The following is a 26,478-nucleotide window of genomic DNA, read 5'->3' as shown; positions in this document are numbered from 1 at the left end:
TGTATTATTTGTCATCTTTAAAATGCGATGCCGCCAATTGAATCTTTTCAATTATAAAACAAAACCACAAAAAAACATGAAGATCAAAATGTACAGACATAGATCAGACATATACTTGGTTTCATAAGGTTTTAAGATTACTGGAATTTATTAACATTTTATATTGTACTTCACAAATTTGAACCCTTTTTCTGTTCATGGATTTCGTCACTCTTCGGGTGATTCTTTTACAATTGTTTATCATCTTTGACACTGACGCAGCGCCCAGATTTAAGAATAACGTGCTGGACCTGAATCACTTAAATCATCATTCTTGATCTAGATATCTTAAAGAAATTCATGTTCAGGCTCGGTTAAAAAACAGCAAAGGAGAAAATCGGATGACTAATACTCATTTTTAATGGTGAAAAAACATTCAGCATTATGGATGTCATTTTGCAATGAAGCTCTGAAATATTTTTGATGACAATACAATTTTACCACAAACCATAACTACCTGTTTATATAAAAAAAACTGACAGATTTTAACCTAAATATTTAGCAATCATGTAACTGTGATTCATACATCTCAAGCCAGAGAAAGCTTTTGTGAACCGTATTTTAGTATGCAACACGTGAATACCGGCACAGTTTGGAAACATCTGGTGTCCATTTTCCATCTATTCCACACTTGACGTAATTTTCTTCGGCAAATCTGAAACCAGGATTACAGGTGATTCTCACTGTGTCCCCAAATCTATAGACAGACCTGTGGCCCATCATACCAGATCCATGTGGCACTCTGGGTGGAGGACAAACAATATCTGGAAGACAAAAACAAAATGTCTTGTTCTTCTGAATTTATAAGGAAAATAATGGAGAGTGTTATTAAAGTCAGGAGAGCGGGACAAGATGGGTTGAATTTTATATGTGCTGTTTTTAGGTAATAAACATAAACTCATCTAAACTGCAACAACCATAAAATATGACCTTTAAATGTTATTCCTCTTCCAAATCTTTAATACATACGCTTCAGATATACATGTGTGATGTTAGTGTTTGTAAAATTGATGGATGGTGTACCAATCTCTAAGAGACTTAAAAAAAAAATGTCCTTGACCATCAAACGATTTCAGGGTCATGACAATCGGGATAGATCTGGTATTTTCTTTACAGTTACACGAAAGTAAAATAAACAAAACCAAGTGACAAGACAAAAGAATTTCATTTTACTTTTATCACTGTAATGTAAAACATGTGTGACCAAAGCTGCTTTGGAACAATGCAAACTGTGAAAAGCACTATATGAATAAAATTGAATTGAATTGACCGATGCGTCGGTGAAATCTCGGCTAAAGTCAAATAATCTAATTATGAGATTAGAAAAAAGCATTAAAGTAGTCAGAGAATGACGAAAGTAGGTCATGTTTGTTTCTTGCTGTAAATGTAATAACTGAAAGGATAAAGCGTTTCATGTTTTGCAGTAAAGATAATGAAAGTTGGCTTCCTAAACATATAACGATTTAAAGGAGTAGTTCACCTTCAAAATGAAAATTGTGTCTCTTGTCATTTTTCTAAATATCTTCATTTGTGTTGTGGAGAAGAAAGAAATTCGTACAGATTTGAAATGACAAGAGGATGAGTAAATGATGACGTCATTTTCATTTTGAAGGTGAACTACTCCTTTAATGTAGAAAAGAGACTGGGTCACATGTACTTTCTGAGCAATGTTTTTTGTATGTCAGAATTAGGCTTTTGAATTGGTTTGGGTTTTCCACGTGTTTATATGCAGTTATTTTATTGACGGGCACATTTAATGTTTACCTCGACATACAGGAGGAGGCGCGCTCCACGTTCCGTTCTTGGTGCAGTGAATCTCTCCTGCACCAATCAGACTCCCGGTATGACAGCGATAGGACACCATGTTACCATACGGAACTTCATCATATGTAAGGTCAATCATGTCCGCACCATTGACCAGCGGGGGCGGAGGACAGTACACAGCTACAGGAAACAAACACAGACCCAACAAATTCATAAGTCATCCGCTTGACAACAGATTTACATGCAGATGCATTACAGAGTCTTGAGCGGATGTCCCATATATTGCACAAGCAAACCTGGTTTTACGTTTAGCTTTAACAGCTAAACCTGTGCTTGTTCCGCTAGGACATCTGTGTCAATTAAAAAAAGTCATACATTCACACACGGCGTTCCTTCCGTCCCAGCCTCCGTCCCGACAGTACCGCACAGGTCGACCAATCACCTCAAACCTGACGAGATCAATAACAAAACATCACACTTTTTTATAACCATGGACAAAATGAAGAGGCTTATTTTCTGATTCGACAATTTATATGTGTTTAGGTAAAATTATTATTTACGTTTCACTCTGTGAACCACTAACAGTACTTCTCCCACATTAGAAATCATATATCGTTTTTTTTTCATTTATTTTTAGAAAATGAAAACCGGAGACAACATAACATAACATAACATAACATAACATAACATAACATAACATAACATAACATAACATAACATAACATAACATAACATAACATAACATAACATAACATAACATAACATAACATAACATAACATAACATAACATAACATAACATAACATAACATAACATAACATAACATAAGATTTTATTTCGGTCCTCAGACTCCTCACAGATAATCACTCATAAATATAAAGCTATACATAATAACCGAAAAAGGTGTAGGCTGAAGCCTCTGCTTATTAAGCCTACCCTTTATACATCATTATCAATCAATTTAGCATAATTTTTCCACAGGTATTAATTAATACAAGACAAGAGAAAAAATTTAAAAATAAATAAAACAACATGGTACACATTTCGGATACTGTATTAAGTACATAAAGAAAAAACGTTATACACATTGAGTTAAATAATTATTTACCACCTTATTTTAAAACATTTTCTTGAATTCATAAAGTGAATTACACAATTTTAGATCCTTATGCAAATTATTCCATAGATTCACACCTTTGACAGCTATGCATCTATTTTCTGTATTAGTTCTTGCCCTTATTTTTTTAAACATATGCATTCCTCTTAGTTTATACTGGCTTTCTCTTATTTCAAACAGCCTCTGGATACAGTTTGGAAGCAAATTATAATAAACCTTATACATTGTCTGTACAGTATAGAAATTTACTAAATCATCAAATTTTAAAGCTTTTAAATTACTAAACAATTGATTTGTTGGTTCGTGATAGTCAACGTGTTTTATAATCCTTATTGCTCTTTTTTGTAACACATATAAAACCAATATAAATCCAATATATATATGTCCCCAAACCTCCACACAATAGGTCATGTATGGAACTATGAGGGCACAATACAAAATATATAATGAATTTTCATTTAGAATATGTTTAGTTTTATGTAATATTGCAATGGATTGTGACATTTTTCTTTTTACATGAATAATATGTGGTTTCCAACATAATTTATGATCTATTATAACGCCTAGAAATTTATTTTCATATACTTTATCTATTTCCTCATTGTTAATCCTAATTTTAACTTTATTATTACTCTTTCGATTACCAAATAATATGAACTTTGTTTTACTTAAATTCAGTGACAATTTATTATCATCCAACCATTTTTTTAAGATCATCAATTCAAGTTCCACTGTATTCAGAAGCTGTTCCAAATTTTTCCCTGAACAATATAAGTTTGTGTCATCAGCAAACAAAACCATTGTTGACACTTTACAAATATCATTTATATACAGTACAAACATTAAGGGGCCTAACACCAAAACCTGTGGAACTCCACAAGTGACTTTCATTAAATCTGATCTAACATCATTTATTTGTACAAATTGATATCTCTCATCAAGGTAACTTTTTAACCAAGAATAGGCTTTGCCTCTTATACCATATCTTTCCAGTTTCCTCATTAATAGGCCATGGTCAATAGTGTCCAAAGCTTTTTTTAAATCCAGGAACACCCCCACAATATATTCATTATTATCCATTGAAGTGGAAATCTCTTCCACCATTTCCATCACTGCCATTGAGGTTGACCTATTTGCTCTAAAGCCATACTGATGTTCACCTAATAGTTTATGTTTGTCTATAAAGTTATCAAGCCTACGCACAAATAGTTTCTCTAAAATTTTAGAGAACTGGGAAAGCAGAGAAATTGGTCTGTAATTGGAGAAAAGATGTCTATCACCACTTTTAAAAATAGGAATAATTTTAGCTGTTTTCATATTATTTGGAAATATACCTGTTAAAAATGATTGATTACAAATATGTGTAAATGGTTTTGCTATATATTCTATAATATTTTTTACTAAAGACATGTCAATATCATTACAATCAGTTGAATTTTTATTCTTACAATTATTAACAATATCAAGTATTTCCATTTCATGAGTTCCCCTAATAAATATTGAATGTTTATTACTAGAGATATTTACTTCATCTGGCTTGTCCTCATTTCTTTGCTCCACAATCTCTTGTGCTAACTTATAACCAACATTTACAAAATACTCATTAAATGTATTGACAATGTCATTCACTTTATTTATAATTCCTGAATCTTCATTTACAAAATAATTTGGGTAATCTACTTTTCCTCTATTCTTTTTAATTATACTGTTAAGTACTTCCCATGTTTTTTTAGTATTACTCTTGTACTTGTTCAATAATGTGTGATAATAGTCCTTTTTACTAAATCTTATAATACTTACTAATTTATTTTTGTATATTTTATAATTATTTTCAGCTTGTTTTGTCCTTGTTGCAATAAATTTCCTATATAATGCATTCTTCCGTTTACACGCCTTCTCTATTCCATTTGTAATCCATGGTTTATCCAGATTTTTGCGCTTCCTTACAAACTTCTTGAAAGAACAATGTTTTTCATATTTTTCAATCAGTATGGTTAAGAAAGCATCATAGGCTCTATTAGGATCTTCATTTACATAAACCTCACTCCAATGATGTTTCTTTAAATCCTCCCCAAGGGCTGCAATGGCTTCTGGTGTTCTATGTCGAATCATTTTAACATTGTTTGTCCTATTTACCTTTGGTTTTGTAAAAAATCTTTGAAAGATCGCAAAAACTGGAAGATGATCAGTCATATCATTTATAAATAATCCTCCTACATTTTCCCTCCAATTTCATTTGTATATATATTATCAATTAGTGTAGCAGTGTCGGATGTTATTCTACTTGGTTTTGTAATCACCGGAAATATACCTTTACTATACATTGTGTCTATAAAGTCTGATGTTCTCTTATGTCCATTTGGATTTAACAAATCAATGTTAAAATCTCCACATATAATTTGTAACTTGTATCAACATATAAAGCAACTCCTCCTCCTCTTTTGTTAATTCTATTAATCGTAAACAAATTATATCCATCCAATTCCACATCTTGTGGTTTCTCATTATCAAGCCAAATCTCTGACACCGCAATCACATCAAATGTATTAAACTGGCACAAAAAATCCTTAATTTGTACTAAGTTTTTGGAGAGACTTCTACTATTAAAGGAGACACAGGTGAAAATAACAGAAAGGTATTTTCTAACACCTCGAATACTGCAAAGAAAACAAGTTGATATTCATCTCACCCCTCATTACAGATGACTGTCGCCGTGTCTCCGAATGACACGCCGGAGTATTCAATGCGGCCGTTTAAAATCTCTCCGGCAGGACCACATTTCCTTCCTTTACAGAGAAACATAAAGAAGGTCAAATCTTGACACCTCGACGTTAAAAGTATAAAAGAAAAGAGTAAATCGCTTTAACGTACGTTCACAACTCATCCGCAGATCTGTCCACTTTCCCTCACTACAGTATATACTGTCTTTGCCTCCAGCCCAGCGGTGTCCCATAGCGCACTTGTATCGAAGCCGAGCGCCAGCTTCGTATTCATTCTGGTTTCGAGAAAACTCGTCTCTGAGATTAGCGTGAGAATAGACGGGAGCTGGACCACAAATCCCTGCAGGAGAACCAAAGCACACATCAATGTCACAAATGTATTTACATATTTATGTTTAGATTTGGCACACACTCAATCTTTTGTTGGAATTTTACAGTTAAGTGTGATGAAGTATTCTCTATATTCTTGGGTTACGTACTAAACTACTTTTTTCACATAGTTTAAATGCTGGCTTATTAACATTCATATTCAAGTTTATACACTTTTGTGTGGTTAAGAGTGAATTAAATGTGGATTGAAGCACAAAATAGAGTAGCATTCATTAATATATATACATACATATATACTGTATATGGGCCATTCTACAGAATTGGTGTAAAATCCTGAATTTTGTATGGATGCAAATTGTATAATATCAAAGGTACACATTTCTAATGGTGCAGTTCATTTTCATATTTGATTGAAATATGAAATAAGTATAATCTCTCTCCCCAAATTGTGCCACTACCGATACACAAAAATATATGATTTAATAGGACGGATAGTATTGAGAAATTAACATTTTAAATGTATTTTCTGCTCTTTTTTCTGTTTTCGCATGTAAAGCTACAATTTGAACAATATTGCAAGAGTCATTTATGAGAATTTGTTGTAGTTTGAATCCAATCTTTTTTTGTAAAAGGCATAAAATTGATCGTACCGATTTCACAGGATTTATCCGTTTATATATATATATATATACTGTACATTGAACCAAACACTATCATAACATCTTAAAATAATAATTGAATTACTTAATTTTTGACGAAACATCCGATGTTTCGGTTGTGAAACACACATTTTCCAGTAGTGATGGAAATATTTCTGTATATATCCCATGCAGTTTTGTTTATTTCCTAAAATAAAGGATTAAGTGTTCCTTTTGTGCACTACCGAATACGTTTCGCTCGTGACTGTTTTGGTCGTGACAATTTTTGAAGACTGAAGCAAATCTGTAAATACTCGAGCGTTACCTTCAGGGCGACACTCGGGCAAGCCCTGCCATTGGCCGTCGGGTCCACATGTGACTTGTGACGAGCCAATCAGATCATAGCCTTCTGTGCATCTGACGGTCACGGTGTCTGATGGTTTATAATGTGGCTTCTCTCCGTATTGTATTTTTCCATTCACCATCAACGGTGTCGAGCACCTTACTGACACAAAACAACAACAAAATATCATTTAAACAGGTTCTGGGTTTAAAGCCTACAAGGGTCGAATCAAACTTAGATTACCTTCAGGGCGACACTCAGGCAAGCCCTGCCATTGGCCGTCTGGTCCACATGTGACTTGTGACGAGCCAATCAGATCATAGCCTTCTGTGCATCTGACGGTCACGGTGTCTGATGGTATATAATATGGCTTCTCTACGGATTGTATTCCTCCATGAGCCACAGCTGGAGATGAACAGGTGACGGCTAGAATTTCTAGACAAAAGAATTTCATTTTACTTTTATCACTGTAATGTAAAACATGTGTGACCAAAGCTGCTTTGGAACAATGCAAACTGTGAAAAGCACTATATGAATAAAATTGAATTGAATTGACCGATGCGTCGGTGAAATCTCGGCTAAAGTCAAATAATCTAATTATGAGATTAGAAAAAAGCATTAAAGTAGTCAGAGAATGACGAAAGTAGGTCATGTTTGTTTATTGCTGTAAATGTAATAACTGAAAGGATAAAGCGTTTCATGTTTTGCAGTAAAGATAATGAAAGTTGGCTTCCTAAACATATAACGATTTAAAGGAGTAGTTCACCTTCAAAATGAAAATTGTGTCTCTTGTCATTTTTCTAAATATCTTCATTTGTGTTGTGGAGAAGAAAGAAATTCGTACAGATTTGAAATGACAAGAGGATGAGTAAATGATGACGTCATTTTCATTTTGAAGGTGAACTACTCCTTTAATGTAGACTGGGTCACATGTACTTTCTGAGCAATGTTTTTTGTATGTCAGAATTAGGCTTTTGAATTGGTTTGGGTTTTCCACGTGTTTATATGCAGTTATTTTATTGACGGGCACATTTAATGTTTACCTCGACATACAGGAGGAGGCGCGCTCCACGTTCCGTTCTTGGTGCAGTGAATCTCTCCTGCACCAATCAGACTCCCGGTATGACAGCGATAGGACACCATGTTACCATACGGAACTTCATCATATGTAAGGTCAAACATGTCCGCACCATTGACCAGCGGGGGCGGAGGACAGTACACAGCTACAGGAAACAAACACAGACCCAACAAATTCATAAGTCATCCGCTTGACAACAGATTTACATGCAGATGCATTACAGAGTCTTGAGCGGATGTCCCATATATTGCACAAGCAAACCTGGTTTTACGTTTAGCTTTAACAGCTAAACCTGTGCTTGTTCCGCTAGGACATCTGTGTCAATTAAAAAAAGTCATACATTCACACACGGCGTTCCTTCCGTCCCAGCCTCCGTCCCGACAGTACCGCACAGGTCGACCAATCACCTCAAACCTGACGAGATCAATAACAAAACATCACACTTTTTTATAACCACGGACAAAATGAAGAGGCTTATTTTCTGATTCGACAATTTATATGTGTTTAGGTAAAATTATTATTTATGTTTCACTCTGTGAACCACTAACAGTACTTCTCCCACATTAGAAATCATATATCGTTTTTTTTTCATTTATTTTTAGAAAATGAAAACCGGAGACAACATAACATAACATAACATAACATAACATAACATAACATAACATAACATAACATAACATAACATAACATAACATAACATAAGATTTTATTTCGGTCCTCAGACTCCTCACAGATAATCACTCATAAATATAAAGCTATACATAATAACCGAAAAAGGTGTAGGCTGAAGCCTCTGCTTATTAAGCCTACCCTTTATACATCATTATCAATCAATTTAGCATAATTTTTCCACAGGTATTAATTAATACAAGACAAGAGAAAAAATTTAAAAATAAATAAAACAACATGGTACACATTTCGGATACTGTATTAAGTACATAAAGAAAAAACGTTATACACATTGAGTTAAATAATTATTTACCACCTTATTTTAAAACATTTTCTTGAATTCATAAAGTGAATTACACAATTTTAGATCCTTATGCAAATTATTCCATAGATTCACACCTTTGACAGCTATGCATCTATTTTCTGTATTAGTTCTTGCCCTTATTTTTTTAAACATATGCATTCCTCTTAGTTTATACTGGCTTTCTCTTATTTCAAACAGCCTCTGGATACAGTTTGGAAGCAAATTATAATAAACCTTATACATTGTCTGTACAGTATAGAAATTTACTAAATCATCAAATTTTAAGCTTTTAAATTACTAAACAATTGATTTGTTGGTTCGTGATAGTCAACGTGTTTTATAATCCTTATTGCTCTTTTTTGTAACACATATAAAACCAATATAAATCCAATATATATATGTCCCCAAACCTCCACACAATAGGTCATGTATGGAACTATGAGGGCACAATACAAAATATATAATGAATTTTCATTTAGAATATGTTTAGTTTTATGTAATATTGCAATGGATTGTGACATTTTTCTTTTTACATGAATAATATGTGGTTTCCAACATAATTTATGATCTATTATAACGCCTAGAAATTTATTTTCATATACTTTATCTATTTCCTCATTGTTAATCCTAATTTTAACTTTATTATTACTCTTTCGATTACCAAATAATATGAACTTTGTTTTACTTAAATTCAGTGACAATTTATTATCATCCAACCATTTTTTTAAGATCATCAATTCAAGTTCCACTGTATTCAGAAGCTGTTCCAAATTTTTCCCTGAACAATATAAGTTTGTGTCATCAGCAAACAAAACCATTGTTGACACTTTACAAATATCATTTATATACAGTACAAACATTAAGGGGCCTAACACCAAAACCTGTGGAACTCCACAAGTGACTTTCATTAAATCTGATCTAACATCATTTATTTGTACAAATTGATATCTCTCATCAAGGTAACTTTTTAACCAAGAATAGGCTTTGCCTCTTATACCATATCTTTCCAGTTTCCTCATTAATAGGCCATGGTCAATAGTGTCCAAAGCTTTTTTTAAATCCAGGAACACCCCCACAATATATTCATTACTATCCATTGAAGTGGAAATCTCTTCCACCATTTCCATCACTGCCATTGAGGTTGACCTATTTGCTCTGAAGCCATACTGATGTTCACCTAATAGTTTATGTTTGTCTATGAAGTTATCAAGCCTATCACCACTTTTAAAAATAGGAATAATTTTAGCTGTTTTCATATTATTTGGAAATATACCTGTTAAAAATGATTGATTACAAATATGTGTAAATGGTTTTGCTATATATTCTATAATATGTTTTACTAAAGACATGTCAATATCATTACAATCAGTTGAATTTTTATTCTTACAATTATTAACAATATCAAGTATTTCCATTTCATGAGTTCCCCTAATAAATATTGAATGTTTATTACTAGAGATATTTACTTCATCTGGCTTGTCCTCATTTCTTTGCTCCACAATCTCTTGTGCTAACTTATAACCAACATTTACAAAATACTCATTAAATGTATTGACAATGTCATTCACTTTATTTATAATTCCTGAATCTTCATTTACAAAATAATTTGGGTAATCTACTTTTCCTCTATTCTTTTTAATTATACTGTTAACTACTTCCCATGTTTTTTTAGTATTACTCTTGTACTTGTTCAATAATGTGTGATAATAGTCCTTTTTACTAAATCTTATAATACTTACTAATTTATTTTTGTATATTTTATAATTATTTTCAGCTTGTTTTGTCCTTGTTGCAATAAATTTCCTATATAATGCATTCTTCCGTTTACACGCCTTCTCTATTCCATTTGTAATCCATGGTTTATCCAGATTTTTGCGCTTCCTTACAAACTTCTTGAAAGAACAATGTTTTTCATATTTTTCAATCAGTATGGTTAAGAAAGCATCATAGGCTCTATTAGGATCTTCATTTACATAAACCTCACTCCAATGATGTTTCTTTAAATCCTCCCCAAGGGCTGCAATGGCTTCTGGTGTTCTATGTCGAATCATTTTAACATTGTTTGTCCTATTTACCTTTGGTTTTGTAAAAAATCTTTGAAAGATCGCAAAAACTGGAAGATGATCAGTCATATCATTTATAAATAATCCTCCTACATTTTCCCTCCAATTTCATTTGTATATATATTATCAATTAGTGTAGCAGTGTCGGATGTTATTCTACTTGGTTTTGTAATCACCGGAAATATACCTTTACTATACATTGTGTCTATAAAGTCTGATGTTCTATTATGTCCATTTGGATTTAACAAATCAATGTTAAAATCTCCACATATAATTTGTAACTTGTATCAACATATAAAGCAACTCCTCCTCCTCTTTTGTTAATTCTATTAATCGTAAACAAATTATATCCATCCAATTCCACATCTTGTGGTTTCTCATTATCAAGCCAAATCTCTGACACCGCAATCACATCAAATGTATTAAACTGGCACAAAAAATCCTTAATTTGTACTAAGTTTTTGGAGAGACTTCTACTATTAAAGGAGACACAGGTGAAAATAACAGAAAGGTATTTTCTAACACCTCGAATACTGCAAAGAAAACAAGTTCATATTCATCTCACCCCTCATTACAGATGACTGTCGCCGTGTCTCCGAATGACACACCGGAGTATTCAATGCGGCCGTTTAAAATCTCTCCGGCAGGACCACATTTCCTTCCTTTACAGAGAAACATAAAGAAGGTCAAATCTTGACACCTCGACGTTAAAAGTATAAAAGAAAAGAGTAAATCGCTTTAACGTACGTTCACAACTCATCCGCAGATCTGTCCACTTTCCCTCACTACAGTATATACTGTCTTTGCCTCCAGCCCAGCGGTGTCCCATAGCGCACTTGTATCGAAGCCGAGCGCCAGCTTCGTATTCATTCTGGTTTCGAGAAAACTCGTCTCTGAGATTAGCGTGAGAATAGACGGGAGCTGGACCACAAATCCCTGCAGGAGAACCTGTGAAGCACACATCAATGTCACAAATGTATTTACATATTTATGTTTAGATTTGGCACACACTCAATCTTTTGTTGGAATTTTACAGTTAAGTGTGATGAAGTATTCTCTATATTCTTGGGTTACGTACTAAATTACTTTTTTCACATAGTTTAAATGCTGGCTTATTAACATTCATATTCAAGTTTATACACTTTTGTGTGGTTAAGAGTGAATTAAATGTGGATTGAAGCACAAAATAGAGTAGCATTCATTAATATATATACATACATATATACTGTATATGGGCCATTCTACAGAATTGGTGTAAAATCCTGAATTTTGTATGGATGCAAATTGTATAATATCAAAGGTACACATTTCTAATGGTGCAGTTCATTTTCATATTTGATTGAAATATGAAATAAGTATAATCTCTCTCCCCAAATTGTGCCACTACCGATACACAAAAATATATGATTTAATAGGACGGATAGTATTGAGAAATTAACATTTTAAATGTATTTTCTGCTCTTTTTTCTGTTTTCGCATGTAAAGCTACAATTTGAACAATATTGCAAGAGTCATTTATGAGAATTTGTTGTAGTTTGAATCCAATCTTTTTTTGTAAAAGGCATAAAATTGATCGTACCGATTTCACAGGATTTATCCGTTTATATATATATACTGTACATTGAACCAAACACTATCATAACATCTTAAAATAATAATTGAATTACTTAATTTTTGACGAAACATCCGATGTTTCGGTTGTGAAACACACATTTTCCAGTAGTGATGGAAATATTTCTGTATATATCCCATGCAGTTTTGTTTATTTCCTAAAATAAAGGATTAAGTGTTCCTTTTGTGCACTACCGAATACGTTTCGCTCGTGACTGTTTTGGTCGTGACAATTTTTGAAGACTGAAGCAAATCTGTAAATACTCGAGCGTTACCTTCAGGGCGACACTCGGGCAAGCCCTGCCATTGGCCGTCGGGTCCACATGTGACTTGTGACGAGCCAATCAGATCATAGCCTTCTGTGCATCTGACGGTCACGGTGTCTGATGGTTTATAATGTGGCTTCTCTCCGTATTGTATTTTTCCATTCACCATCAACGGTGTCGAGCACCTTACTGACACAAAACAACAACAAAATATCATTTAAACAGGTTCTGGGTTTAAAGCCTACAAGGGTCGAATCAAACTTAGATTACCTTCAGGGCGACACTCAGGCAAGCCCTGCCATTGGCCGTCTGGTCCACATGTGACTTGTGACGAGCCAATCAGATCATAGCCTTCTGTGCATCTGACGGTCACGGTGTCTGATGGTATATAATATGGCTTCTCTACGGATTGTATTCCTCCATGAGCCACAGCTGGAGATGAACAGGTGACGGCTAGAATTTCTAGACAAAAGAATTTCATTTTACTTTTATCACTGTAATGTAAAACATGTGTGACCAAAGCTGCTTTGGAACAATGCAAACTGTGAAAAGCACTATATGAATAAAATTGAATTGAATTGACCGATGCGTCGGTGAAATCTCGGCTAAAGTCAAATAATCTAATTATGAGATTAGAAAAAAGCATTAAAGTAGTCAGAGAATGACGAAAGTAGGTCATGTTTGTTTATTGCTGTAAATGTAATAACTGAAAGGATAAAGCGTTTCATGTTTTGCAGTAAAGATAATGAAAGTTGGCTTCCTAAACATATAACGATTTAAAGGAGTAGTTCACCTTCAAAATGAAAATTGTGTCTCTTGTCATTTTTCTAAATATCTTCATTTGTGTTGTGGAGAAGAAAGAAATTCGTACAGATTTGAAATGACAAGAGGATGAGTAAATGATGACGTCATTTTCATTTTGAAGGTGAACTACTCCTTTAATGTAGACTGGGTCACATGTACTTTCTGAGCAATGTTTTTTGTATGTCAGAATTAGGCTTTTGAATTGGTTTGGGTTTTCCACGTGTTTATATGCAGTTATTTTATTGACGGGCACATTTAATGTTTACCTCGACATACAGGAGGAGGCGCGCTCCACGTTCCGTTCTTGGTGCAGTGAATCTCTCCTGCACCAATCAGACTCCCGGTATGACAGCGATAGGACACCATGTTACCATACGGAACTTCATCATATGTAAGGTCAATCATGTCTGCACCATTGACCAGCGGGGGCGGAGGACAGTACACAGCTACAGGAAACAAACACAGACCCAACAAATTCATAAGTCATCCGCTTGACAACAGATTTACATGCAGATGCATTACAGAGTCTTGAGCGGATGTCCCATATATTGCACAAGCAAACCTGGTTTTACGTTTAGCTTTAACAGCTAAACCTGTGCTTGTTCCGCTAGGACATCTGTGTCAATTAAAAAAAGTCATACATTCACACACGGCGTTCCTTCCGTCCCAGCCTCCGTCCCGACAGTACCGCACAGGTCGACCAATCACCTCAAACCTGACGAGATCAATAACAAAACATCACACTTTTTTATAACCACGGACAAAATGAAGAGGCTTATTTTCTGATTCGACAATTTATATGTGTTTAGGTAAAATTATTATTTATGTTTCACTCTGTGAACCACTAACAGTACTTCTCCCACATTAGAAATCATATATCGTTTTTTTTTCATTTATTTTTAGAAAATGAAAACCGGAGACAACATAACATAACATAACATAACATAACATAACATAACATAACATAACATAACATAACATAACATAACATAACATAACATAACATAACATAACATAACATAAGATTTTATTTCGGTCCTCAGACTCCTCACAGATAATCACTCATAAATATAAAGCTATACATAATAACCGAAAAAGGTGTAGGCTGAAGCCTCTGCTTATTAAGCCTACCCTTTATACATCATTATCAATCAATTTAGCATAATTTTTCCACAGGTATTAATTAATACAAGACAAGAGAAAAAATTTAAAAATAAATAAAACAACATGGTACACATTTCGGATACTGTATTAAGTACATAAAGAAAAAACGTTATACACATTGAGTTAAATAATTATTTACCACCTTATTTTAAAACATTTTCTTGAATTCATAAAGTGAATTACACAATTTTAGATCCTTATGCAAATTATTCCATAGATTCACACCTTTGACAGCTATGCATCTATTTTCTGTATTAGTTCTTGCCCTTATTTTTTTAAACATATGCATTCCTCTTAGTTTATACTGGCTTTCTCTTATTTCAAACAGCCTCTGGATACAGTTTGGAAGCAAATTATAATAAACCTTATACATTGTCTGTACAGTATAGAAATTTACTAAATCATCAAATTTTAAGCTTTTAAATTACTAAACAATTGATTTGTTGGTTCGTGATAGTCAACGTGTTTTATAATCCTTATTGCTCTTTTTTGTAACACATATAAAACCAATATAAATCCAATATATATATGTCCCCAAACCTCCACACAATAGGTCATGTATGGAACTATGAGGGCACAATACAAAATATATAATGAATTTTCATTTAGAATATGTTTAGTTTTATGTAATATTGCAATGGATTGTGACATTTTTCTTTTTACATGAATAATATGTGGTTTCCAACATAATTTATGATCTATTATAACGCCTAGAAATTTATTTTCATATACTTTATCTATTTCCTCATTGTTAATCCTAATTTTAACTTTATTATTACTCTTTCGATTACCAAATAATATGAACTTTGTTTTACTTAAATTCAGTGACAATTTATTATCATCCAACCATTTTTTTAAGATCATCAATTCAAGTTCCACTGTATTCAGAAGCTGTTCCAAATTTTTCCCTGAACAATATAAGTTTGTGTCATCAGCAAACAAAACCATTGTTGACACTTTACAAATATCATTTATATACAGTACAAACATTAAGGGGCCTAACACCAAAACCTGTGGAACTCCACAAGTGACTTTCATTAAATCTGATCTAACATCATTTATTTGTACAAATTGATATCTCTCATCAAGGTAACTTTTTAACCAAGAATAGGCTTTGCCTCTTATACCATATCTTTCCAGTTTCCTCATTAATAGGCCATGGTCAATAGTGTCCAAAGCTTTTTTTAAATCCAGGAACACCCCCACAATATATTCATTACTATCCATTGAAGTGGAAATCTCTTCCACCATTTCCATCACTGCCATTGAGGTTGACCTATTTGCTCTGAAGCCATACTGATGTTCACCTAATAGTTTATGTTTGTCTATGAAGTTATCAAGCCTATCACCACTTTTAAAAATAGGAATAATTTTAGCTGTTTTCATATTATTTGGAAATATACCTGTTAAAAATGATTGATTACAAATATGTGTAAATGGTTTTGCTATATATTCTATAATATTTTTTACTAAAGACATGTCAATATCATTACAATCAGTTGAATTTTTATTCTTACAATTATTAACAATATCAAGTATTTCCATTTCATGAGTTCCCCTAATAAATATTGAATGTTTATTACTAGAGATATTTACTTCATCTGGCTTGTCCTCATTTCTTTGCTCCACAATCTCTTGTGCTAACTTATAACCAACATTTACAAAATACTCATTAAATGTATTGACAATGTCATTCACTTTATTTATAATTCCTGAATCTTCATTTACAAAATAATTTGGGTAATCTACTTTTCCTCTATTCTTTTTAATTATACTGTTAAGTACTTCCCATGTTTTTTTAGTATTACTCTTGTACTTGTTCAATAATGTGTGATAATAGTCCTTTTTACTAAATCTTATAATACTTACTAATTTATTTTTGTATATTTTATAATTATTTTCAGCTTGTTTTGTCCTTGTTGCAATAAATTTCCTATATAATGCATTCTTCCGTTTACACGCCTTCTCTATTCCATTTGTAATCCATGGTTTATCCAGATTTTTGCGCTTCCTTACAAACTTCTTGAAAGAACAATGTTTTTCATATTTTTCAATCAGTATGGTTAAGAAAGCATCATAGGCTCTATTAGGATCTTCATTTACATAAACCTCACTCCAATGATGTTTCTTTAAATCCTCCCCAAGGGCTGCAATGGCTTCTGGTGTTCTATGTCGAATCATTTTAACATTGTTTGTCCTATTTACCTTTGGCTTTGAAAAAATCTTTGAAAGATCGCAAAAACTGGAAGATGATCAGTCATATCATTTATAAATAATCCTCCTACATTTTCCCTCCAATTTCATTTGTATATATATTATCAATTAGTGTAGCAGTGTCGGATGTTATTCTACTTGGTTTTGTAATCACCGGAAATATACCTTTACTATACATTGTGTCTATAAAGTCTCATGTTCTCTTATGTCCATTTGGATTTAACAAATCAATGTTAAAATCTCCACATATAATTTGTAACTTGTATCAACATATAAAGCAACTCCTCCTCCTCTTTTGTTAATTCTATTAATCGTAAACAAATTATATCCATCCAATTCCACATCTTGTGGTTTCTCATTATCAAGCCAAATCTCTGACACCGCAATCACATCAAATGTATTAAACTGGCACAAAAAATCCTTCATTTGTACTAAGTTTTTGGAGAGACTTCTACTATTAAAGGAGACACAGGTGAAAATAACAGAAAGGTATTTTCTAACACCTCGAATACTGCAAAGAAAACAAGTTGATATTCATCTCACCCCTCATTACAGATGACTGTCGCCGTGTCTCCGAATGACACGCCGGAGTATTCAATGCGGCCGTTTAAAATCTCTCCGGCAGGACCACATTTCCTTCCTTTACAGAGAAACATAAAGAAGGTCAAATCTTGACACCTCGACGTTAAAAGTATAAAAGAAAAGAGTAAAGCGCTTTAACGTACGTTCACAACTCATCCGCAGTTCTGTCCACTTTCCCTCACTACAGTATATACTGTCTTTGCCTCCAGCCCAGCGGTGTCCCATAGCGCACTTGTATCGAAGCCGAGCGCCAGCTTCGTATTCATTCTGGTTTCGAGAAAACTCGTCTCTGAGATGAGCGTGAGAATAGACGGGAGCTGGACCACAAATCCCTGCAGGAGAACCAAAGCACACATCAATGTCACAAATGTATTTACATATTTATGTTTAGATTTGGCACACACTCAATCTTTTGTTGGAATTTTACAGTTAAGTGTGAGGATTAAGTCCTTTTGTGCACTACCGAATACGTATCGGTCGTGACTGTTTTGGTCGTGACAATTTTTGAAGACTGAAGCAAATCTGTAAATACTCGAGCGTTACCTTCAGGGCGACACTCGGGCAAGCGATGCCATTGGCCGTCTGGTCCACATGTGACTTGTGACGAGCCAATCAGATCATAGCCTTCTGTGCAGCTGACGGTCACGGTGTCTGATGGTATATAATATGGCTTCTCTCCGGATTGTATTCCTCCATGAGCCACAGCTGGAGATGAACAGGTGACGGCTGACTCGAAAACAAAGACCGAATTATCACATAATGATGTTTGAATGAAACACATGTATTTATCGACTATGTGTTGAATTGATAAATATCATGTATGCGGTTTGAAAAGACTGAAGTGTGTATTGGTCTCATCATATGCCTTCTGAAGCTCCTCTCGTAGATGTGAATGTCTTAAGATCTTAAAGGGATAGTTCAACTAAAACTCTTTCATCGTTTATTCATCCTCATGTCATTTTAAACCAGTATGAGTTTCTTTCAGAGCACAAAAGAAGATGTTTTAAAGGGCGCTGATAACCAAACAAAGTTTAACCCCATTGACTTCCAGGTAAACCACCGACACATTTCTCCAAATATCTTCCACAGTAGAATGAGTCACATACAGATTTTGTGGGTGAATATTAAAAACATTTTTGGCTGAACCACACATTCAAGAACTCAATGTCTGAACGGATTATCTAACCATGTTTATCTACAGGTGTGATGATGTGACTGAAAATATGGCTTTATTGTAGTAGTGTAGTGTAGTGATTATGTTCACCAACAGAGGCCGCTGCATGCTACGCGGTTTACAAATCAATCAGAGACGCCATCATCCTCAGTTTCAAGGAACTGATGAACAACATTGAAGGTAGAGATGTTTTTTATGAAAGTATATAAATGGTTAAATTGTAGAAGAGCTGACAGTCAGGTGAGGGTGGAGCAGGTGTGTTTTCATTTACCGGGCTCACACTTGGGGACGTCTGGTGTCCAGGACCCGTTCCCCTCACAGCGGAGACTTTTATCACCACGCAGAATGAATCCAGATCCACAGGAGATAATAACATGGCTGTTATATTTGACTATACCAGTCGATGTGCGACCATTGATGATTTTAATTTTTGGACATTTAACCACTGAGAGAGAGAGAGAGAGAGAGAGAGAGCACCAATCACATGCTTCTTCTAAGACGTCCACATTTGCATTTACGCATTTTCACATTTATCCAAAGCATGTTTTCACTGTTAACATTGTTATTTGGGGACCAGATGCAATTTAACTTGGTTTTATTTCAACTTCAGCTATATACTGTAACACAACATCAATATAATCTGTACTTACAGTCACACTTCGGTTTTCTCGGGTGCCAGGTATTGTAGTGTGAACATGTGTAAATTCCAGATCCATTGAATCCGGTCCTGCAGGTGAAGGAAAACTGTTCTCCTATTTTGAATATGGACTTCAGATCATTCACAGTTTCAACATCTTGTACTCGAGGTCTGGAACATGTCACGGCCTTTGAAAACCCACGGGCCTGCCTTGAAAATCGGCGATTTGCTCCATGTGATGATGACATTTCTGAAACAGGAAGTGAGGGTGGGACATAGTAGTGGCATTGGCGGATGAGAGAGGAACATTTTTAACGCTCACAGTCCTAACATAGTCATGCTAAAAGCTCAAAAATGTCCTCGTTGATTCCATGGACCATAAGACTAGAATAAGGAGCATGGCTGAGACAATAAGGAGATACAGAGAGAAGATGAAGGACACATTTGAGAGGGTCAGATGAGGAGAAATCAAAGATTCCTTGATGTATTTTGGACACACAGAACAGATCAAACCTTTCAAATGACTCATGCCAAACATGAACGCTGAACAAAGTAAATAACAAAAAAACAGCTCAAATTGAAAACGATCCTCTCGATAAAAAGGATTTCATTTGGTCCATGAGGAATGATGCAAGTATAAACATGTCGTGTGTTTAAACAGTGTGATTCAGGCCGGTAATGACAGACTGTGTTCATCTCGTTCTGAACACTAACAGAGAAAAATGTTAAATATGAAGATGAAGCATTGATAAACTTCACAGACGCTTCATACTTTCACATGTCAGGTCTAACGGTGTCCAGCGTCCCTCCTTGCAGAAGGATATTCGGCTGCCGTCCGTCATCCTGTAACCCGGAGCGCAGTTGTACTCAACATTGTCGTCATGCTTGAAGTCTGATATGTGACGATATTTGTCGTCCAGTCGTCTGTCTGGATATTTTGTTGGTTCGCCGCACTGACTCCCTTGAGACCCTGAAACAGATTCAAATCACATCTCAACACTAAACTGAACAGAGTGACGTGAACCGCTTCATGTCTCCAGCAAAAACATTGTACGTGTTCAAACAGAAATCTTGTTTTAGCCAAGCAAAACTAAAAATTCAGGCCGGTATGATTTCATTTTGTCCAGTGTGATGCTGTAGAAAAACAACAAAGGATGAACAACAAAATGATGAATATCTTGTCTGGGTTTGATTACAGTAAAACACACATAGCTGTTGAACTTTTAACTTATAGTGTCGCATCTGCTTTGCACATGAGGTTGTCTAACCGCTCGAGCGGACCCACATTAAAGGGGAAGTTCACCCTAAAATCAACTTTGTGTGATTTCTACTCACCCACATGACGTTAAACACGTTTAGTGAACCTCCGGCGTCTTCAGAGCACAAATGAAGATATAAAGGTGGCATCCGAGAGTTGTTGTCAAGGTCCAGAAAAGTCCTAAAGACATGGTTAAATTGGTCCATCCGTTGAATTGTTTTGAAGTGACGAGATCGATATATTCTCGTCCTGTCAGTGTATGGCGCACGAGAGCACTTCTACGTATGTGTTGTGAGTCAGAGGCGGCGTCCAATAGGACCTTTATCCCGATAAATAATATATCCATTAAAGTCTGGGGCTTTTTTTCGCACATAAAGTATTTTCGTCGCTTCAAAAAATTCAACTGATCCAGTATGAGCGGATGGACCAATTTAACCATGTCTTTAGTACTTTTCTGGACCTTGACAACAACTGACACCATGATGTCTAAGAGGAGGCCTGGAAATCTCTCGGATGTCTCCTAAATATCTCCATTTGTGCTCCGAAGACGGCGGAAGTTCAGCCGGCATTTTTGTACATTCTCCCACTTATTACACGGCTACTCGCCACATAAAACCGGACATAAAATATGAATTTGAAAGCTCATTTTTACCGAATGCAGCGGCGAGGAAAAGTAAGAATCGACGTTCAAACGTCACGAACAGGCAAATTGGTTTAATCATTTGTAAATATAATGTCATATACGTTATTAAAAGACCTTTGTGTAATATTAAACTGCCCTTCTCAAAATGATTTGCAGCATCCGGGTTAAAGGGTGTTATTAGTCTTGAGCGCTTGTTATGTGAAAATAATAACCCTGGGAATGTCGCAACCGGCCAATCAGAATCAAGCGTTCAAATGAGCCGTGTAATAAACATGTTTAACGTCATGTGGGTGAGTAAACAATCACACAGAGTTGATTTTGGGGTGAACTTCCCCTTTAAACCGTAACGCTCGGTGTCACTTGGTAAGTGAGAAACATACAGTTATTACATATGGCAGGATAAAGTACACAATAGATGCAAACTGACCATGCTGGGTGTGACAAAGGCAAACCCAAAATCTCACAGTAACTATAATATTTACTATAGTAAACTTCTAGCATGCTAGTGTAGTATATAATACTAATCATTACACTGGTGTAGTTATAACTATTGATCATTGATTTCATATTTACTATAGTACGGTTGAAAAACTATAGTGCCGAGGTTGTTTACTACAGTAAATACTGTACAGTATTTTTTTCCATTCATCAAATGTACCTCTAAAACTCTGCATATCATTTCATAACCATGAGAAAGAAAAACAACAGATTCTCAAAAGCTTTAGTCATCAGCTGTTGTCATGTATTGTGTATCGGGTCTTATTATTCCAGTAAGATGTAATGCTGTTCCTCTTCCACCAAATCCAACACATTACAGACCCGACACATTTCTCCAAATATCTTCCACAGCAGAATGAGTCACATAAAGATTTTGTGGGTGAATATTAAAAACATTTTTGGCTGAACCACACATTCAAGAACTCAATGTCTGAACGGATTATCTAACCATGTTTATCTACAGGTGTGATGTGACTGAAAATATGGCTTTATTGTAGTAGTGTAGTGTAGTGATTATGTTCACCAACAGAGGCCGCTGCATGCTACGCGGTTTACAAATCAATCAGAGACGCCATCATCCTCAGTTTCAAGGAACTGATGAACAACATTGAAGGTAGAGATGTTTTTTATGAATGTATATAAATGGTTAAATTGAAGAAGAGCTGACAGTCAGGTGAGGGTGGAGCAGGTGTGTTTTCATTTACCGGGCTCACACTTGGGGACGTCTGGTGTCCAGGACCCGTTCCCCTCACAGCGGAGACTTTTATCACCACGCAGAATGAATCCAGATGCACAGGAGATATTAACATGGCTGTTATATCTGACTTTACGACTCGATGTGTGACCATTGATGATTTCAATTTTTGGACATTTAACCCCTGAGAGAGAGAGAGAGAGAGAGAGAGAACAAATCACATCCTTCCTCTAAGACGTCCACATTTGCATTTACCCATTTTCACATTTATCCAAAGCATGTTTTCACTGTTAACATTGTTATTTGGGGACCAGATGCAATTTAACTTGGTTTTATTTAAACTTCAGCTATATACTGTAACACAACATCAATATAATCTGTACTTACAGTCACACTTCGGTTTTCTCGGGTGCCAGGTATTGTTGTGTGAACATGTGTAAATTCCAGATCCATTGAATCCGGTCCTGCAGGTGAAGGTCAACTGTTCTCCTAGATTGAATGTGGACTTCGGATCATTCACAGTTTCAACATCTCGTACTGGAGGTCTGGAACATGTCACGGCCTTTGAAAACCCACGGGCCTGCCTTGAAAATCGGCGATTTGCTCCATGTGATGATGACATTTCTGAAACAGGAAGTGAGGGTGGGACATAGTAGTGGCATTGGCGGATGAGAGAGGAACATTTTTAACGCTCACAGTCCTAACATAGTCATGCTAAAAGCTCAAAAATGTCCTCGTTGATTCCATGGACCATAAGACTAGAATAAGGAGCATGGCTGAGACAATAAGGAGATACAGAGAGAAGATGAAGGACACATTTGAGAGGGTCAGATGAGGAGAAATCAAAGATTCCTTGATGTATTTTGGACACACAGAACAGATCAAACCTTTCAAATGACTCATGCCAAACATGAACGCTGAACAAAGTAAATAACAAAAAAACAGCTCAAATTGAAAACGATCCTCTCGATAAAAAGGATTTCATTTGGTCCATGAGGAATGATGCAAGTATAAACATGTCGTGTGTTTAAACAGTGTGATTCAGGCCGGTAATGACAGACTGTGTTCATCTCGTTCTGAACACTAACAGAGAAAAATGTTAAATATGAAGATGAAGCATTGATAAACTTCACAGACGCTTCATACTTTCACATGTCAGGTCTAACGGTGTCCAGCGTCCCTCCTTGCAGAAGGATATTCGGCTGCCGTCCGTCATCCTGTAACCCGGAGCGCAGTTGTACTCAACATTGTCGTCATGCTTGAAGTCTGATATGTGACGATATTTGTCGTCCAGTCGTCTGTCTGGATATTTTGTTGGTTCGCCGCACTGACTCCCTTGAGACCCTGAAACAGATTCAAATCACATCTCAACACTAAACTGAACAGAGTGACGTGAACCGCTTCATGTCTCCAGCAAAAACATTGTACGTGTTCAAACAGAAATCTTGTTTTAGCCAAGCAAAACTAAAAATTCAGGCCGGTATGATTTCATTTTGTCCAGTGTGATGCTGTAGAAAAACAACAAAGGATGAACAACAAAATGATGAATATCTTGTCTGGGTTTGATTACAGTAAAACACACATAGCTGTTGAACTTTTAACTTATAGTGTCGCATCTGCTTTGCACATGAGGTTGTCTAACCGCTCGAGCGGACCCACATTAAAGGGGAAGTTCACCCTAAAATCAACTTTGTGTGATTTCTACTCACCCACATGACGTTAAACACGTTTAGTGAACCTCCGGCGTCTTCAGAGCACAAATGAAGATATAAAGGTGGCATCCGAGAGTTGTTGTCAAGGTCCAGAAAAGTCCTAAAGACATGGTTAAATTGGTCCATCCGTTGAATTGTTTTGAAGTGACGAGATCGATATATTCTCGTCCTGTCAGTGTATGGCGCACGAGAGCACTTCTACGTATGTGTTGTGAGTCAGAGGCGGCGTCCAATAGGACCTTTATCCCGATAAATAATATATCCATTAAAGTCTGGGGCTTTTTTTCGCACATAAAGTATTTTCGTCGCTTCAAAAAATTCAACTGATCCAGTATGAGCGGATGGACCAATTTAACCATGTCTTTAGTACTTTTCTGGACCTTGACAACAACTGACACCATGATGTCTAAGAGGAGGCCTGGAAATCTCTCGGATGTCTCCTAAATATCTCCATTTGTGCTCCGAAGACGGCGGAAGTTCAGCCGGCATTTTTGTACATTCTCCCACTTATTACACGGCTACTCGCCACATAAAACCGGACATAAAATATGAATTTGAAAGCTCATTTTTACCGAATGCAGCGGCGAGGAAAAGTAAGAATCGACGTTCAAACGTCACGAACAGGCAAATTGGTTTAATTATTTGTAAATATAATGTCATATACGTTATTAAAAGACCTTTGTGTAATATTAAACTGCCCTTCTCAAAATGATTTGCAGCATCCGGGTTACAGGGTGTTATTAGTCTTGAGCGCTTGTTATGTGAAAATAATAACCCTGGGAATGTCGCAACCGGCCAATCAGAATCAAGCGTTCAAATGAGCCGTGTAATAAACATGTTTAACGTCATGTGGGTGAGTAAACAATCACACAGAGTTGATTTTGGGGTGAACTTCCCCTTTAAACCGTAACGCTCGGTGTCACTTGGTAAGTGAGAAACATACAGTTATTACATATGGCAGGATAAAGTACACAATAGATGCAAACTGACCATGCTGGGTGTGACAAAGGCAAACCCAAAATCTCACAGTAACTATAATATTTACTATAGTAAACTTCTAGCATGCTAGTGTAGTATATAATACTAATCATTACACTGGTGTAGTTATAACTATTGATCATTGATTTCATATTTACTATAGTACGGTTGAAAAACTATAGTGCCGAGGTTGTTTACTACAGTAAATACTGTACAGTATTTTTTTCCATTCATCAAATGTACCTCTAAAACTCTGCATATCATTTCATAACCATGAGAAAGAAAAACAACAGATTCTCAAAAGCTTTAGTCATCAGCTGTTGTCATGTATTGTGTATTGGGTCTTATCATTCCAGTAAGATGTAATGCTGTTCCTCTTCCACCAAATCCAACACATTACAGACCCACAGACGCCATTATTATTTCCACCAAATCCACTGCAATTCCCGTTATATTATCACGGTATTGAAATAAATAACTAACAAACTACAGCTATAGGTTCAGATATTACGCGTCGGGAAAAACAAGCCTCCAATGCGCTCTGCGCTTTTTACGCGTCGGGAAAAACAAGCCTCCAATGCGCTCTGCGCTTTTTACGCGTCGGGAAAAACAAGCCTCCAATGCGCTCTGCGCTTTTTACGCGTCGGGAAAAACAAGCCTCCAATGCGCTCTGCGCTTTTTAGTCCGATGCTTCACACTTGACTTGAGCTTTAAATGTCACTCACCTACAAAGTGCGCGAAGACAAGTACGACAATATTCAACCAAACAGTCGCCATGTTCACGGAGAACTGCAGATGGAGAGTCTTTCTGAATGCACGAATAAAAGCGTTGCGTTTATATAACGCACGCCCTCTGCCGTCATCACCCCGCCACCGTATTACAACCTACACGTGTGTAAAGCGTTTGACAAAAACAACACGAATGACTCAATACTAATAACGACACGGACGCCATAAAACCGATAGAAAAAACGCAACGCTCGTGGCGCAGATAAACGCAGCGCTGACGCGACGCAACGGCGCGGACGCCAAAGGTGACCTTCAAACGCATAAGGTGACAAGTTCTGAATAAAGTAGATTAAAATAGCCAGTGATAGATGTAAATAACTAAATAATAAATACAGTATTGTGTAGAATGATCCACCCTGAATGAATTTATACTGTACTATACTTTATTCA

The 26,478-nt window shown here is 35.6% G+C and overlaps 1 protein-coding gene across 2 annotated transcripts; it reads right to left on the bottom strand.

Annotated features, from left to right (window-relative positions):
• Positions 1-115: 115 nt before the first annotated feature.
• On the bottom strand, positions 116-26,288 carry LOC306906862 (complement receptor type 2). Of its 2 annotated transcripts, none has more exons than XM_079478560.1 (25): positions 26,025-26,288; positions 23,756-23,953; positions 22,997-23,233; positions 22,620-22,793; positions 20,289-20,486; positions 19,530-19,766; positions 19,151-19,324; positions 18,249-18,431; positions 17,849-18,037; positions 17,667-17,763; positions 14,387-14,460; positions 14,012-14,191; positions 13,212-13,403; positions 12,951-13,130; positions 11,812-12,012; positions 11,630-11,726; positions 8,369-8,442; positions 7,994-8,173; positions 7,194-7,385; positions 6,933-7,112; positions 5,791-5,979; positions 5,609-5,705; positions 2,179-2,252; positions 1,804-1,983; positions 116-803 (listed from the first exon to the last, which is right to left on the bottom strand). In XM_079478560.1, exons 1-25 carry the CDS (start codon positions 26,074-26,076, stop codon positions 601-603), a joined length of 4,032 nt encoding a protein of 1,343 aa, XP_079334686.1. In that variant the 5' UTR covers positions 26,077-26,288; the 3' UTR covers positions 116-600. The 2 variants fall into 2 exon arrangements, with proteins under 2 accessions (XP_079334686.1, XP_079334687.1); XM_079478561.1 differs by having other exon boundaries at positions 11,812-12,000; positions 26,025-26,128.
• Positions 26,289-26,478: the final 190 nt, after the last annotated feature.

The sequence above is a fragment of the Barbatula barbatula genome (genome assembly GCF_947034865.1).
Source record: "Barbatula barbatula genome assembly, chromosome: 17".
Taxonomy (NCBI): Eukaryota; Metazoa; Chordata; class Actinopteri; order Cypriniformes; family Nemacheilidae; genus Barbatula; species Barbatula barbatula.
This window is presented reverse-complemented; position numbering and strand designations above follow the sequence as displayed.

Bases quoted from the DNA above. Each gene is read 5' to 3' on its own strand.
- LOC306906862 (XM_079478560.1), bottom strand. From the start codon at position 26,076: ATGGCGACTGTTTGGTTGAATATTGTCGTACTTGTCTTCGCGCACTTT. The intron at 20,487-22,619 runs GTAAATGAAAAC...AATCTGTTTCAG, and splicing joins CGTCCCCAAGTGTGAGCCCG to GGTCTCAAGGGAGTCAGTGC. The intron at 17,764-17,848 runs GTACGTTAAAGC...TTCTCTGTAAAG, and splicing joins ACTGCGGATGAGTTGTGAAC to GAAGGAAATGTGGTCCTGCC.